Source organism: Notolepis coatsorum, assembly GCF_963971535.1.
Source record: "Notolepis coatsorum genome assembly, chromosome: 19".
Taxonomy (NCBI): Eukaryota; Metazoa; Chordata; class Actinopteri; order Aulopiformes; family Paralepididae; genus Notolepis; species Notolepis coatsorum.
Genome location: NC_140183.1, coordinates 37043315 through 37055670, shown reverse-complemented (window position 1 = coordinate 37055670; position 12356 = coordinate 37043315). Strand labels below are relative to the sequence as shown.

The window sequence follows — 12356 nt, the reverse complement described above, 5'->3', positions numbered from 1 at the left end:
CTAAACACGGGTCTCTCGTTCATTAATGTATAAACAATGAATTTATCCCATCTGGCCCAGTGGCCCAGCGGTAGTGCTCATGCCTGCCAATTCAGCGACCGGGGTTCAAATCCCGGTGTTTCCAATATGATTTTTTTGAATATAATATGAATGATTATACGCCAAAGTAGCCTGGTTTTAAGTTAAAATATTATAAATCTAAATGCATTGAGGATGTCATTCTTTATATAGCTCTCAACGTGCACCAAATTGAATTATTCCTATATTGCAAAAAGAAGGACCCCGGTCTTGAACCCGGGTCGTCCGTGTGGAAGTCAAAAGAACAACCCGTTGGACCACATTGGAGATAAGTTAAACATTGACTATACATCAATCAATGGGCAAGAAAGCCGTCTCGTAATTCTGTATAACAGTTAACTAGTTATTTTCGCTAGCAAGATCTCATTTGATTATTCAATCCAGCAGGCAAGTTTAAAGAAATATAATCTGATTGATTGAGGTAATGAGGGACTTAGAATTAGCCTATAGATAACGCATTTAACTTGTCGGCGAGGCGATTGAGCCTATTGCAATCTGTCAATAAAGTCTTAAATCAATTAATCAATCAATGCCGTTGAGAATCAGGGTCTCTGCCATCGATACGTGCTGGCTTTCCACCTAAAACGGGAGCGCGCATCTAGCCTGACTTGAGCCTGACTCTCAAGTCTGGCTTGAGTTAACGAGACTGAATCCACCTTTGTGAAACAGGAAAATCCCGGCTTCGAACATCGGGTTAACTGAAGCTGGATAATGGACATCTTGATCGACTTAGTTGAACCACGTACATGAAACAGGGCCCTGGTGGGCACTGATGTCAACAACAACACTACTGAAGCTAGCACGGCACTCTGTGAGAATTCGTTTTCTACCCTCAAGAACGTCTTTACAGAACATCGCCTTAGTATGCTTCATCGACGCAAGGCCAATTTAATTCAGTTGGCATTTGAGAAGGACTTAACAAAAAAGTTCAGGAATGAGTGGAGGGGCAGTGTTTTAAGAAGATTTCACTCTGTCCCCAAACACAGCTTTCCGCTCTACTAATGATGGTGAGTAGCCTGTGGAGGAATTTTGTTTGCTTTTTTATGCACCTTATTTTTGTCAGTTCAGTTCAATTTGTCAGTGAATTCAGAAGTGTTTTTTATTTTATTTTTTTATCTTTCTTCCCCTCCTTTTTCCCCGATTTTTCTCCCATCCCACCCTTCCTGGTTGTTGCGTACTTTCCCCTACTGTTGGTCCGGGAGACCGGAGACTGTCACATGCTTTCCTCCGACGCATGTGCAGCCTGGGGCAGGCCAACCTGGCCGCGCAGGTTCTCACCGGGGAGAGTGTAGCGTGTGGGAGGCCACACTATCTCTCCTTAGTTCCAACCCTTGCTGAGCAGGCGCCCCGATCGAACTGTAGGGGTCGCTGTCCACAACGCCCAGGACCCACCCTTCAGCTTTCCCACCCCCTGATACAGCCAATTGTATCAGTGTGAGAGGCCAGCCAAGCTGATAGCAATGCCGGGAGCTGGATTCGAACAGGCGAATCCTAGTGTCTCCCGGTGTTGGTGACGAACGTAATCTCCGTGCGCCACCTGCCCCCCTGAATTCAGAAGTGTTGAATAAATGGAGACTTTTCAAAGATATAGAATAGAATAGAATAGAAATGTATTATCCTGAGGGAAATTTGACATTGCAAATCACTCAACATTAAACATTTAGACAGAACAAGTCACGAATAAGAATAACAAAACAAATGGCCTAAGAATAGAATAAAATGAAATAGAATAAAAATAGAATAGAAGATACAGTAAATAAATACAGTAAAAATATACTGAAGTCTACAGTAGGTGTAATATTGCACAGTTCTGTTTAAAAAGTAAGAGTCCAGGAAGATGGTAACTGTCACTCTGTGCTCAGTGATGCAGTGAGGCACAGTGATGCATTGTATAGTCTGATGGCTGTCGGAATGAAGGACTTCCTGTGCCGTTCTGTGCTGCATTTAGGTAGTGTGAGCCTATAACATGCTCCTCCTGTCAGCTAAGTCTGTGTATAGTGGGTGGGAGGGGTTTTCCCTGATGGCCTGGAGCTTAGCAAGGTTCCTCCTCTCCGCCACCCTCGCTAGAGTCCAGCTCCACCCCAACCACGCTACTGGCCTTCTTGACCATCTTATCCAGCCTGTTTGTGTCCCCTGCTCTCAGTCCGCTGCCCCAGCAGGTCTGTTATATGTATCCGTTCAGTCTGTTTTTGTATAAGTGAATGTTACCGTGAATACCTATCAGGTTACGGGAATACCTATTTAGGTAACCAAGAATACCTAGGCATGGTATTCCTGGTACCTAAAGGTATTCTCGGTTACCCATAGGTTACGGGAATACCTTTCTCCAGTTACCGGGAATGCTTTACAGATCTCTCTCTCTCTCTCTCTCTCTCTCTCTCTCTCTCTCTCTCTCTCTCTCTCTCTCTCTCTCTCTCTCTCTCTCTCTCTCTCTCTCTCTCTCTCTCTCTCTCTCTCTCTCTCTCTCTCTCTCTTGTTTAAAAGAACCTTACAGATGTCTTCAATAGACTCACAGGAATTGTGTAAAGTTGCCCAAATAGTGCTAGGAATAGCAAAGCATGTCCCCTTTAATGGCACTCAACCATCGGGTGCCAGAAACGTGTTTATCCGTGAACGGCACTGAAAGTGTTAATAGTGATTTTTTAAAGAAAAACAAACATGGATTATTGGAATGTGAGTCAAAGATGTGAGACTGAGCTACTTTCCTGGCATATACATAAAATATAGCCAATGCTTTGAGGCTGATTGGGAGGGATCTTCCATAAAAATTTGTAAGTCATCCGCATAAAGAGCTATTTTTGTGGTGTCTCATTGATTATTATAGGGGCGATTTCTTCTGATTGTCTAATGAATTGGGCTAATGGTTCGAGGGAAAGCGCGAATAGTCTGGGGCTCAGAGGACAACCCTGTCTGGAAGATCTAGATTCTGGGAAGAGTGTGAAGCATATTTTGCCTGTCATTATCATTGCTGACGGTGAGGCATAGAGCACTTTAATCATGTGTATAAATTCCTTTCCAAGTCCCATAGCCTCCAGTACCATCCAAATATATGACCATTTTAGTCTATCGATTGCCTTCATGGCATCCAAAGACAGAACCGTGGCCGGAATTGTATTTTACTGTTGTCAATTACATGTAATAATCTCCTGAGATTATCTCCAGCTAATCTACCTTGAATAAAACCGGTCTGGTCACAGTGTACCAGCACCGCCATGTACTTCTGCAGTCGACAGGCTAGTACTTTGGCAAAAATGTTAAGATCGGCCCGAGAAGACTCAGGGGCCTATAGGTGCCACAGTCATTGGGGTCCTTGTCTTTTTTAAGTAACAAGGAGATCAAAGCCATATTAACATCTCTCGAGAATCCCCCTGTTTAATAGCATGTTCAATCATCTCGAACAGCAATGGGCCCAACTGGTCCCAGAATGCTAAGTATAACTCAGGTGGAATCCCATCCAAGCCCGGTGCTTTACCCCTCTGCATCTCAACAATTGTCTCTCTGAGTTCTACAAGAGTGATTGGTCTCCCCAATTCCCCAGCCTCTTCCTCAGATAATGATTTGATTTGAATTTGGAATGATCAAAGTTGACCTCTGAGCTATACAGTTGTGAATAGAATTATCTAAAAGTGTCATTAATCTTTTTTGAATCAGTGGTAACTACTCCTGGTTGTGTCCTGATTGAATGGATATCCGATTTTTTTTTATTTTAGCGTATTTTCATTGCCAATAAATGGCTTGGTCTGTAGCCATGAAAGTAATAATTTTGCCCCGTCCTTTTTTTTTTACTTTTTCTCCTTCTTTTTCAGTTTTTCTCCCATCCCAATGATTGATCGTGCCAATTCCCCCCTCCCGTCTTGATCGTTTCTCGCATGTGCCCCCCACTGGTCGGTCGTAGGGAGGGTTGAAGAATCTATTGCATGTCCCCTCTGATACATGCGGAGTCAGCCAGCCACTTCTTTTCACCTGCCAGCGCGGACTTTCATTGGTGAGGTGTAACGTGTGGGAGGCTCACACTACTCTCGACATCTCCTGTCCTTGCTGTGCAGGCGCCCTGACCGACCTGTAGGAGTCGCTGTTTACAACGACCAGATTACCACCCATTGACTTCCCTCCCGCTGACTCTGCCAATTGAGTCAGTATGACGGCCAGCCCAAGCCGGAGGCAACGCTGACAGCCGGATTCGATCCCGGTGTCTCACGCGTTGGTGACGAGCGCTTAGACCGCTGCGCCACCCAGCCGCCTGCCCCGTCCTATGTTTTAAAAACTCAGAGTGTTGTCTAAGTATGGAATTTATTTCTTTTTTAACTATCATATACGTTGTGTGTTTATCTGTTCATTGTAGTTAATCTGCAGTGAGGCGTATCGGTCCATGTATAGTTTTTCCAATTGCTCTAGTTTTTTTACAGAGATTTACGCAAATTGGAAGCGAAAAGCGTGACATGACTTCTAACAAAGCCCTTCACTGCATTCCACAGGATTCTAGGGTCCTCGACCGTGCCAACGTTAATCTTCAAAAATTCAGTATACAGAAGTCTTCGTTTTTCCACAAGAACAAGTTAAAAAGCCATCTGGGGGCTTTTGTGGAAAGTTTGCCAAACGATGCTATAAAAGAAATCCATTTGTGGTCTGAGAGAGCCAGGGGGACCAACGAGACATCGAAATTATTAAAGAGAAGGTCTTGTGTCTGGATAACAGGCAAGAGTAGTCCCTCAAAGTAGGATTGGTTACTGTATGTGCCACAGGTCTGTGAGCCCAGTATGCTGGGCCCACATCCTAAGGGCATTAGAAGATTGTTTTTATTTCTTTTTCTTTTCAGGCCTATGGGCATTAGAAGATTGTTTTAATTTATTTTTCTTTTCAGGCCTATGACAGGGTGGGTTGGGGAGGAATATTATTTTTTATTATTTACAATTTTGTTGTTAATTAAAAAAACATCGATTTTTATAATGTATTTAATTGTTAATTGGTTTTTTTTGTCAACGGTGGTTGGTGCAGGGGTTTGGGGATAGGATTTTTAAAAAAAATTAGGCAAGGGGCAAGCCAATGCTTGTAGTTGGCAAAGAATTAAAATTATGTTTTATGTGCATTTTTTTGTTGTGCCTGTACCTGTGCCTTTCATCCAAAAATGAAATAAAAATATATGAAAAAAAAGAAGAAGATTGTTTTTGATCATATGTTTGCGAGGAGCCGGATCTATCCATCCTGGAGTCCCAGCATGCATTGAAATCACCACCCACTATGAAAGCATATTCATTAAGTTGTAACATAATTTTGGTGATTGTTTTGTAGAACGCTGCATCAAATGTATTAGGGGCATATAATGCAATTAGTGCTATTTTCCTTTGAGAATATTCAACCTTTGCCATTGTTATCCTCCCCTCTGTGTCCGACCATATGCCTAAAACCCTGATATCTAGATTATGTCTTGTCACTATAGCGACTCCTTTTGTTTTGTTGTTGGCAGAGGATGAGGAAATTACATGATATTGTCGGTTCGCCAGCCTCGCTATGTCAGCTGTCTCACTAAGAAGAGCTATGTAAATGTTCCTTCATTGTAATAAGCAAAGGACACTGGTACACTTGGGTGGTGTGTTCAGCCCCCCAGTATTGCATATTAAAGTGTTCAATTTAGCCATGGTCATACTTGTTTATGTGTTTAGTAAACTATCATAACCTTCCTACTCACTTTAGGGGTGTCCTCGACTAAATACATTTTAATTGACTAAGTCAGTAATTTGTTGATTTAATTGACTAAATCTATACAATTGTATAAAATCTAGAAACTTTTAAATCTCATGCTTACATGATAGTCTGTTGTTATTCCATTATGTATTTTACCAAACCTGTGCTTTAGCTCCGCCTATTTTATAAACCTATGCATTTAAAAAGGTATTATTTCAGCAAATTACATAAATATTTTGTATTATTAAACAGTATTATGTTTGTAGGTGAAGTATTTACCTACCTTGTTTAACAACCAGGACAGTTGTGTACATACTTTACTACATACTGAAATCTTGCAATCCAACCATCCATTTTTTTCAGTGAATCTCTTACAAGATTGTGCCAGCAAGGTAGTTTTTATACGTGACACAGCTTTCGTTTTGGGATAAATATGTTTATTTATAGTAGACTTGATGCCCTCTAGTGGTCATAAAATAGTTATTGCAGCTTTAATTGACTAATCAACTCAAATGGGGCACTCCTAACTCACTTCCTACTTCCTACCACTACACACCCAGGTCTACAAGATGAACTTTGACAATGCAGCCTTCAAGCATCGAATGCCGCAGCAGAAGACGGCACCGGGCTATGAGAAGCTCCCAATGAAGCGGGGAATCTTCTTCGACATGTTCCCCTTCAGCGTCATCTTCCGCCGTGACATGACCATGTACCGCATCGGTGACGGCCTCAAGGAGGTCTTCTCTGACCTCCAGGGCAAGAAGGTCAACGAGGAGTTCACCCTGGTGCGGCCCATGCTGGAGTTCAGCTGGGACAATGTGAGTTCAGAAGCCCAATTAGAAACACCATCTTCCAAATACTACACGTACTATACATGTATAAGGATTTGTTTTAATGGCAATAATGCAAGGACATATCTACAACTTACAAAGTTCCATCGAGCGCTAGGCGGTTCTGCTGGGCCGTGACACTGGACCTGGCCAACAGTGGCTCAGGAGGTAGAGTGTTCATCTGGTACTGAGGTTCCTGATTCGATTCCAGATCCTCCCGGCAGCATGTCAAAGTGTCCTTAATCAAGACACTTAACCCCTAACCGCTCCCGATGAGCAGGTTGGCACCTTGCATGGTTGCCTCCGCCTTCTGTGTGTGAATGTATGAGTGAATGGGTGAATGTGAGGCATAAGTTGTAAAGCACTTTGGATAAAAGAGCTATATAAATGCAGTCCATTTAGCATTTACAATGACTGCAAGACATACAGTACAATAGGCAGTAGACTATACATATCTTTATCCATACTAGTGCAGTGCCTGTTCGGAGCGTGTGCCTGTTCAAAATGGGCCGATTGGTTGGCCCCTGGAAGTGCTGCTTGCAGCATTGTCAAAAACTGCAGGACTGCTGCTTCCAAGATTCTCAAGAATTGCCCATCCAATCAACTTCACATTCAACACTGCACTTACTTGGGCTCTCAGCAATACACCAAGTGTGAAGTTGATCGGTTGAATGGTTTTCGAAATAAGCGAAGAACATTATGACCATTTAAACGTATGATGCTGCTACAGCGCCACCTATTGGCCAAATGGTCACTCAGATTATATCTACACATGTCCACCAAATGTGGTTGCAATAGCACAAAGCGCCAAGGAGACTTTTTTTCAGCTTGGTCCAGAGATGCTCTGTACCACCTTTGGTGACGATTGCTCAATACGTTTAGGAGGGGTAGCGAAAAAAATGAAAACTGATCTAAACGCAAATGGGCTTGGCTTACATGGATAGATTCGTCTGGACCCACATAATTCAGGATACCAAATTCGACACTGCACTCTCCTGGTCCTCAGCAATTCAACTGCAGAGTGTAAAGTTGATCAGATGAATGGTTCTCGAGATATGCAAATAACAGACAGACACGTACACAGACAAGGGATTCCTTCCTTTATAGTTAGATTAGATATATATATATAGTACTATGTAGTTCAGTATTAGCAGCATGGAATCCATTATAATTAATAATAATAATTATTATTATTTCTTAAATTCATATAGCACCTTTCAGGAAACCCTATCTGTAACTGAGGGGTTACAAAACCCTGACTGTATTAAAGATTGTGATAGATTAAACCACTACTACATATTATTATTACTTGCCAGACAGTACAGTTAATTATGGCAGACACTCAATAGACGGCACGGTGACAAAGAGATAACGTTTACAGTATTTTATTATCAATAGCAAATATACAACTGAGAATTACTTGGTCGCTCTTTTATGGCGAATGATATTAGAATGTCAGAGTATCAAAGTCAGTGGGAATGAATAATTCCTAGGCTAAGGATACTAGACCGGAACGCTGCATGGCGTGAGATGGCGATATAGGGGGGCAAACAAGGGTATAGCTGGAGACTGGTGATTTCCCCCACGGAGTAGTAAGCTCCAGAGGATTGAAGAATAGACGGATACTCCGGCTGGTCACTGGAGAAAGGGGGTCTCATACGGATCCGGTCCTTGTAATCCAAGTGCTCGTTAGCAGGGTAATAGCTCTTAATCCAAAGCCCGACGGCAGTGATGATAGCTAGCCAGCTTCGTCCTCGAAGCTAGCCCGATGCAGATCTTCAGGGTAGTTAAATCCAAACGACAATGGTATTAACGATGCTCTTCTCCACGGTACCAAGTTTCCACAAGTCACTATAATCCACCAACAATGGTTCTACAATATCAAGGTCGTATCTAAGGAGCTACTAGTTATCCGTAACGATACACCGCGGTAGGTTCCACTGCTCACATGTCCAATAGTTCTGCTGCTAGGTTCACCTCGTGTTCTGATACTAATTACGTTAAGTCCACACACACTTGCTAAGGTTCACACTAGTTACTAGGTTCACGCTTCACTCTGCTACTAGACGAACGAACTGCTTGTTACTGCTGCACACCGAACTGCTGTAATGACGAACTGCTTTAGGTTGAACGAACTGCTGTTTGCGCCTTCCACAATATATATACTTAGAGTGCTTTCTAGGGCGCAACCGAATCTCTTGTCCGGAATCAATGCGCTGGCCAAGGGCATGTCTCAACTTGTCCAGACTCGTCTTTGAACTTGTCTGGGGGGCGCGATTCTTGGCGCCGCCAGTGTCAAGGGCGTTGTCCAATGAGGAAAGCGAATAATGCTATGATTCAAACGGAGGCTTAAAGGGATATAGCTTATATATATAAATAATATACAAGTTATATAAAACAATAAAATTTAGATTCTCAGTGTTAATCTGGCCCTTCAGAACACTATCTGTGGGGGGGAAGTGTAATTAGTGTCAATTTGTGCATAGATAGACCGGTGTATCATCTTGCTGTTCTATACTCACTCACATGCTTGTGCATCTTGATTACAGAATTACATTACGAATCTGTTTTTTTCCCCTCAGATCTACACACATTTAAACAATGTGTTTGAGCTGCTGTCCAAAGCGGTGGTGCAGAAGGTCAACATGCCAAAGCTGAGCAAAGAGGAGCTAGAGGAGAAGGAGAGTGAAAAAGCAAAGAGGGTAGAAGAGAGAGGTAATCTCACGTCTAGTTTTAACAAGAAAACAATTGTTCCCATGTTTGTTTCCATCATCATTTAACCTCTCAAATGTCATACATATTGAAGGAAATCACTGGTTTTCACTTGAATTACATGTATGTAAAGTACAAATCTATAGATATTTCGTTTTAACGGATCCTCTGTGTGTGTGTGAAATTATGGGGGCTGTAGAAACAGACAGGGCACTCTGGACGGGGAGCCAGGGTGGCTAGAAACGAGATAAGGAGCCCTGTCGAGGTCATTCCTGCTAGAAATAATGTCTGCATCCATTAACACATCCAGTGCCACGCCTCTTACTCATCATTGGCCCCTCATGCCACCTATTAACCCGATGTAAACGGCCACCTTGTTTGTAGAGCTATAACCATGTTCTATATTATAGCTATGGATACAGTAGTAATTTGACACTGGGTTTCTTCCGGTCAAGATGCAAAAAAGAAATTATTTTTCCATCCATACGTTCCCGTGTTATACCGCGGTGAATATAAGTATGGTTTTAGGGCGGTCTATCGTAATCAGTGATGCCACAGATTACTTGTAAAAGTAATCTGATTACTGATTACTCCTTTAAAAAGTAATCTAGTTACTTTACTGATGACTTGATTATCAGAGTAACTTAGTTACTTTGAAAGTAACTATGTTACGAAGTCGTCCCCCCTGCTGCTGCCACAACATATGAATTACAACAGTTTTTTTTTCAAACGCTTTATTGAAAGTGCATAAATAGTTTTTAACTTGTTTCTCTGCACATAACGTAAATTATTAAACTAGTGCTTCAGCTTCTGTACCATCAAGTATGGTAAAGCAACAGTCTCTGATGCTCACAGCATTAGAGCAGCCAGCCAGTGGTTTTACAAAACCAATGTATAACATCTAACAAATGCAGGCTGAACTATTCAATTATATCAACTGTAACTATTAAATTGTTTTTATAAATGTCTCTCTATAAACATACAATCAGTCTCTCTCATCAAATTAACTGTAAATCTGGCAAATAAGAGCTTTTGCTCTGCCACCATCAAATATACATTAATCAAAAGGGAAAGCAACAATCTCTCCTGACTGTTGAGCAGCAACAGTATACTTCAAGAAAATGTTCTTTATGTTTGAATACCTATCCAGTATCTGAAACTCATACTGCTCCTCCTATGCTATTATTATTATTTATTATTGTGTGCTACTGACAACCTACATACTGCAGTATGGTGTTCCATGTTCATGAATAGTGCAATGCAAAAGATGTTTAACTCAAAGGTGGAACATACCTGCACTATGGCATCTGGAAGGCCTGCAGTCGTCTTGGAGAGGGTGTCCTTCAGAACGAGGGTCTTCTGCATCAGCACTTCAAGTGTGGGTAGTAAAGTTCCATAAGGACAGTCACCTTGTAAAATGTCCAGTGCTACAGTCAGAGGCTTCATGGTGGTGCAGTACTCATGCAGGAACTGGTATTCTGTATCTTTGAAGCAAGTGACTCCCACCTTGGTGCACAGAGGTAACATTTATTCTACAACATATCTCCAGTCCCGACCATTCTCTTCAGCTCTCGGGTGTTTTTTTTATTGAAATCCAGCTTTTGCTGTTTGGCTGGTGGACCTCCGAGTCCTGTAGAAGTCGAAGCTTCGGCTTTGGGTTTTTTTCTATCAGTTTGGTCGTGCTGTGTTGTGATTCCAGATGCTTTCAATGCAATTGGATGTGCTGTTTTTAGCGGTAGACAGTATTTTGTTTCCTCCGCATAGTGAATGTTTTTTTCACCCGGCTTAGCTAACACAAACGTGAAGTAGTGACTGAACTTCCAGTGCAAGAAAGCGTTACTAGTGTCTCCCTGCGCCATTGTAGTGGTAGGCTAGCTCGCTATGTTTTGGTAAGCCTGATAATAACAGCCACCGCCCACCAGCATGGTACAACACGTGAGGTTGCGTTCTCAGACACGCTTTGAAAACGTGACATGTGACATCACTCCCAATGCAAGAAAAACAGCTCAAAATGTATTTTTGACTGTCGAAAACGAAAGAAAATACTGCATTCTACCTGCATTATGACTTATGAGATAGTAACGAAATAGTAACGCACAGCCACTTGGACAAGTAACTGCAATCAGATTACTGGCTTGTAAAGATTAACGCGTTAGATTACTATTTTCGGGAAAAAGTTATCAGATTACAGTAACGCGTTACTGGCATCACTGATTGTAATCCATGAAAAGAAAGTAATAGCCATAGGCCTACACGTCGATTACATTGTAGACTCTAGTGTTCCTCGCCTGAACCCGCTATTGTTCCGGATTCAAGTCCACATTATCGGTGTGTCGTGGAAATTACCAAGAACAAAAGATGAGCCGTTGTGAAATCATTCTGAGTCAAGTTATTAAAGATTAAAACATAGTTATTCATCTGTGGCCACAGTGAAAGTGATCAGTTTATAGAAAAACATACATGTTTACAAACAAGCGTCTGACCAGAAAGTGACAAAGAGCTCTGGTCAGAACGTACATTAATACACAATTGAAATGACGTCCAGATATGACAGAAAGGATAAAGAAAATGTGCCCCAGTTAGGGAAATAAATAACCAGACTTGCTCAATAGACTTTGTTATGTCTTAACTGGAGAGAGAGAAATAGCCTTGGCACGGCTCTACAGCTCCCACACCTTGGAGTCCTTAAAGAGACACACACAGACTGTAGCCTAGTGTCTGGGCTGTTATAGTTGACATATACAAGTTCAAATTTCAAGTTTCTTTAATAGTTGTCATACAGAAGTACAGAATACTTTTATACAAAATGCTTCTTACTGTTACGCTCCAGACTGTGCTAGACAAGATAAGTATGAAATAAAATAGTATAGCATGTAAAATAGAAGTAAAAATAGAGGTCACAGTGTTCAGTATAGACATATGTACAATGTTCGATGCAGAATAGAAGTAACTGAGTTACCATACAATATACAATATACTATGCAATGTACTAATATACAATACTATATAGTGCAAAGCAGAAATGGGATGAGGTACAATTTAGGTACAATTTAC

The 12356-nt window shown here is 41.7% G+C and overlaps 1 protein-coding gene across 1 annotated transcript in view; it reads left to right on the top strand.

The window, feature by feature from the left end:
* The window catches only part of LOC311245767 (soluble guanylate cyclase 88E-like), a 114706-nt gene that overhangs the window by 30568 nt on the left and 71782 nt on the right, over nucleotides 1-12356 (top strand). The window contains exons 7-8 of the mRNA XM_084335746.1: nucleotides 6321-6578; nucleotides 9173-9305. Of these exons, the coding sequence (XP_084191872.1) occupies nucleotides 6321-6578; nucleotides 9173-9305 (391 nt within the window). The remainder of the gene's footprint in view (nucleotides 1-6320; nucleotides 6579-9172; nucleotides 9306-12356) is intronic.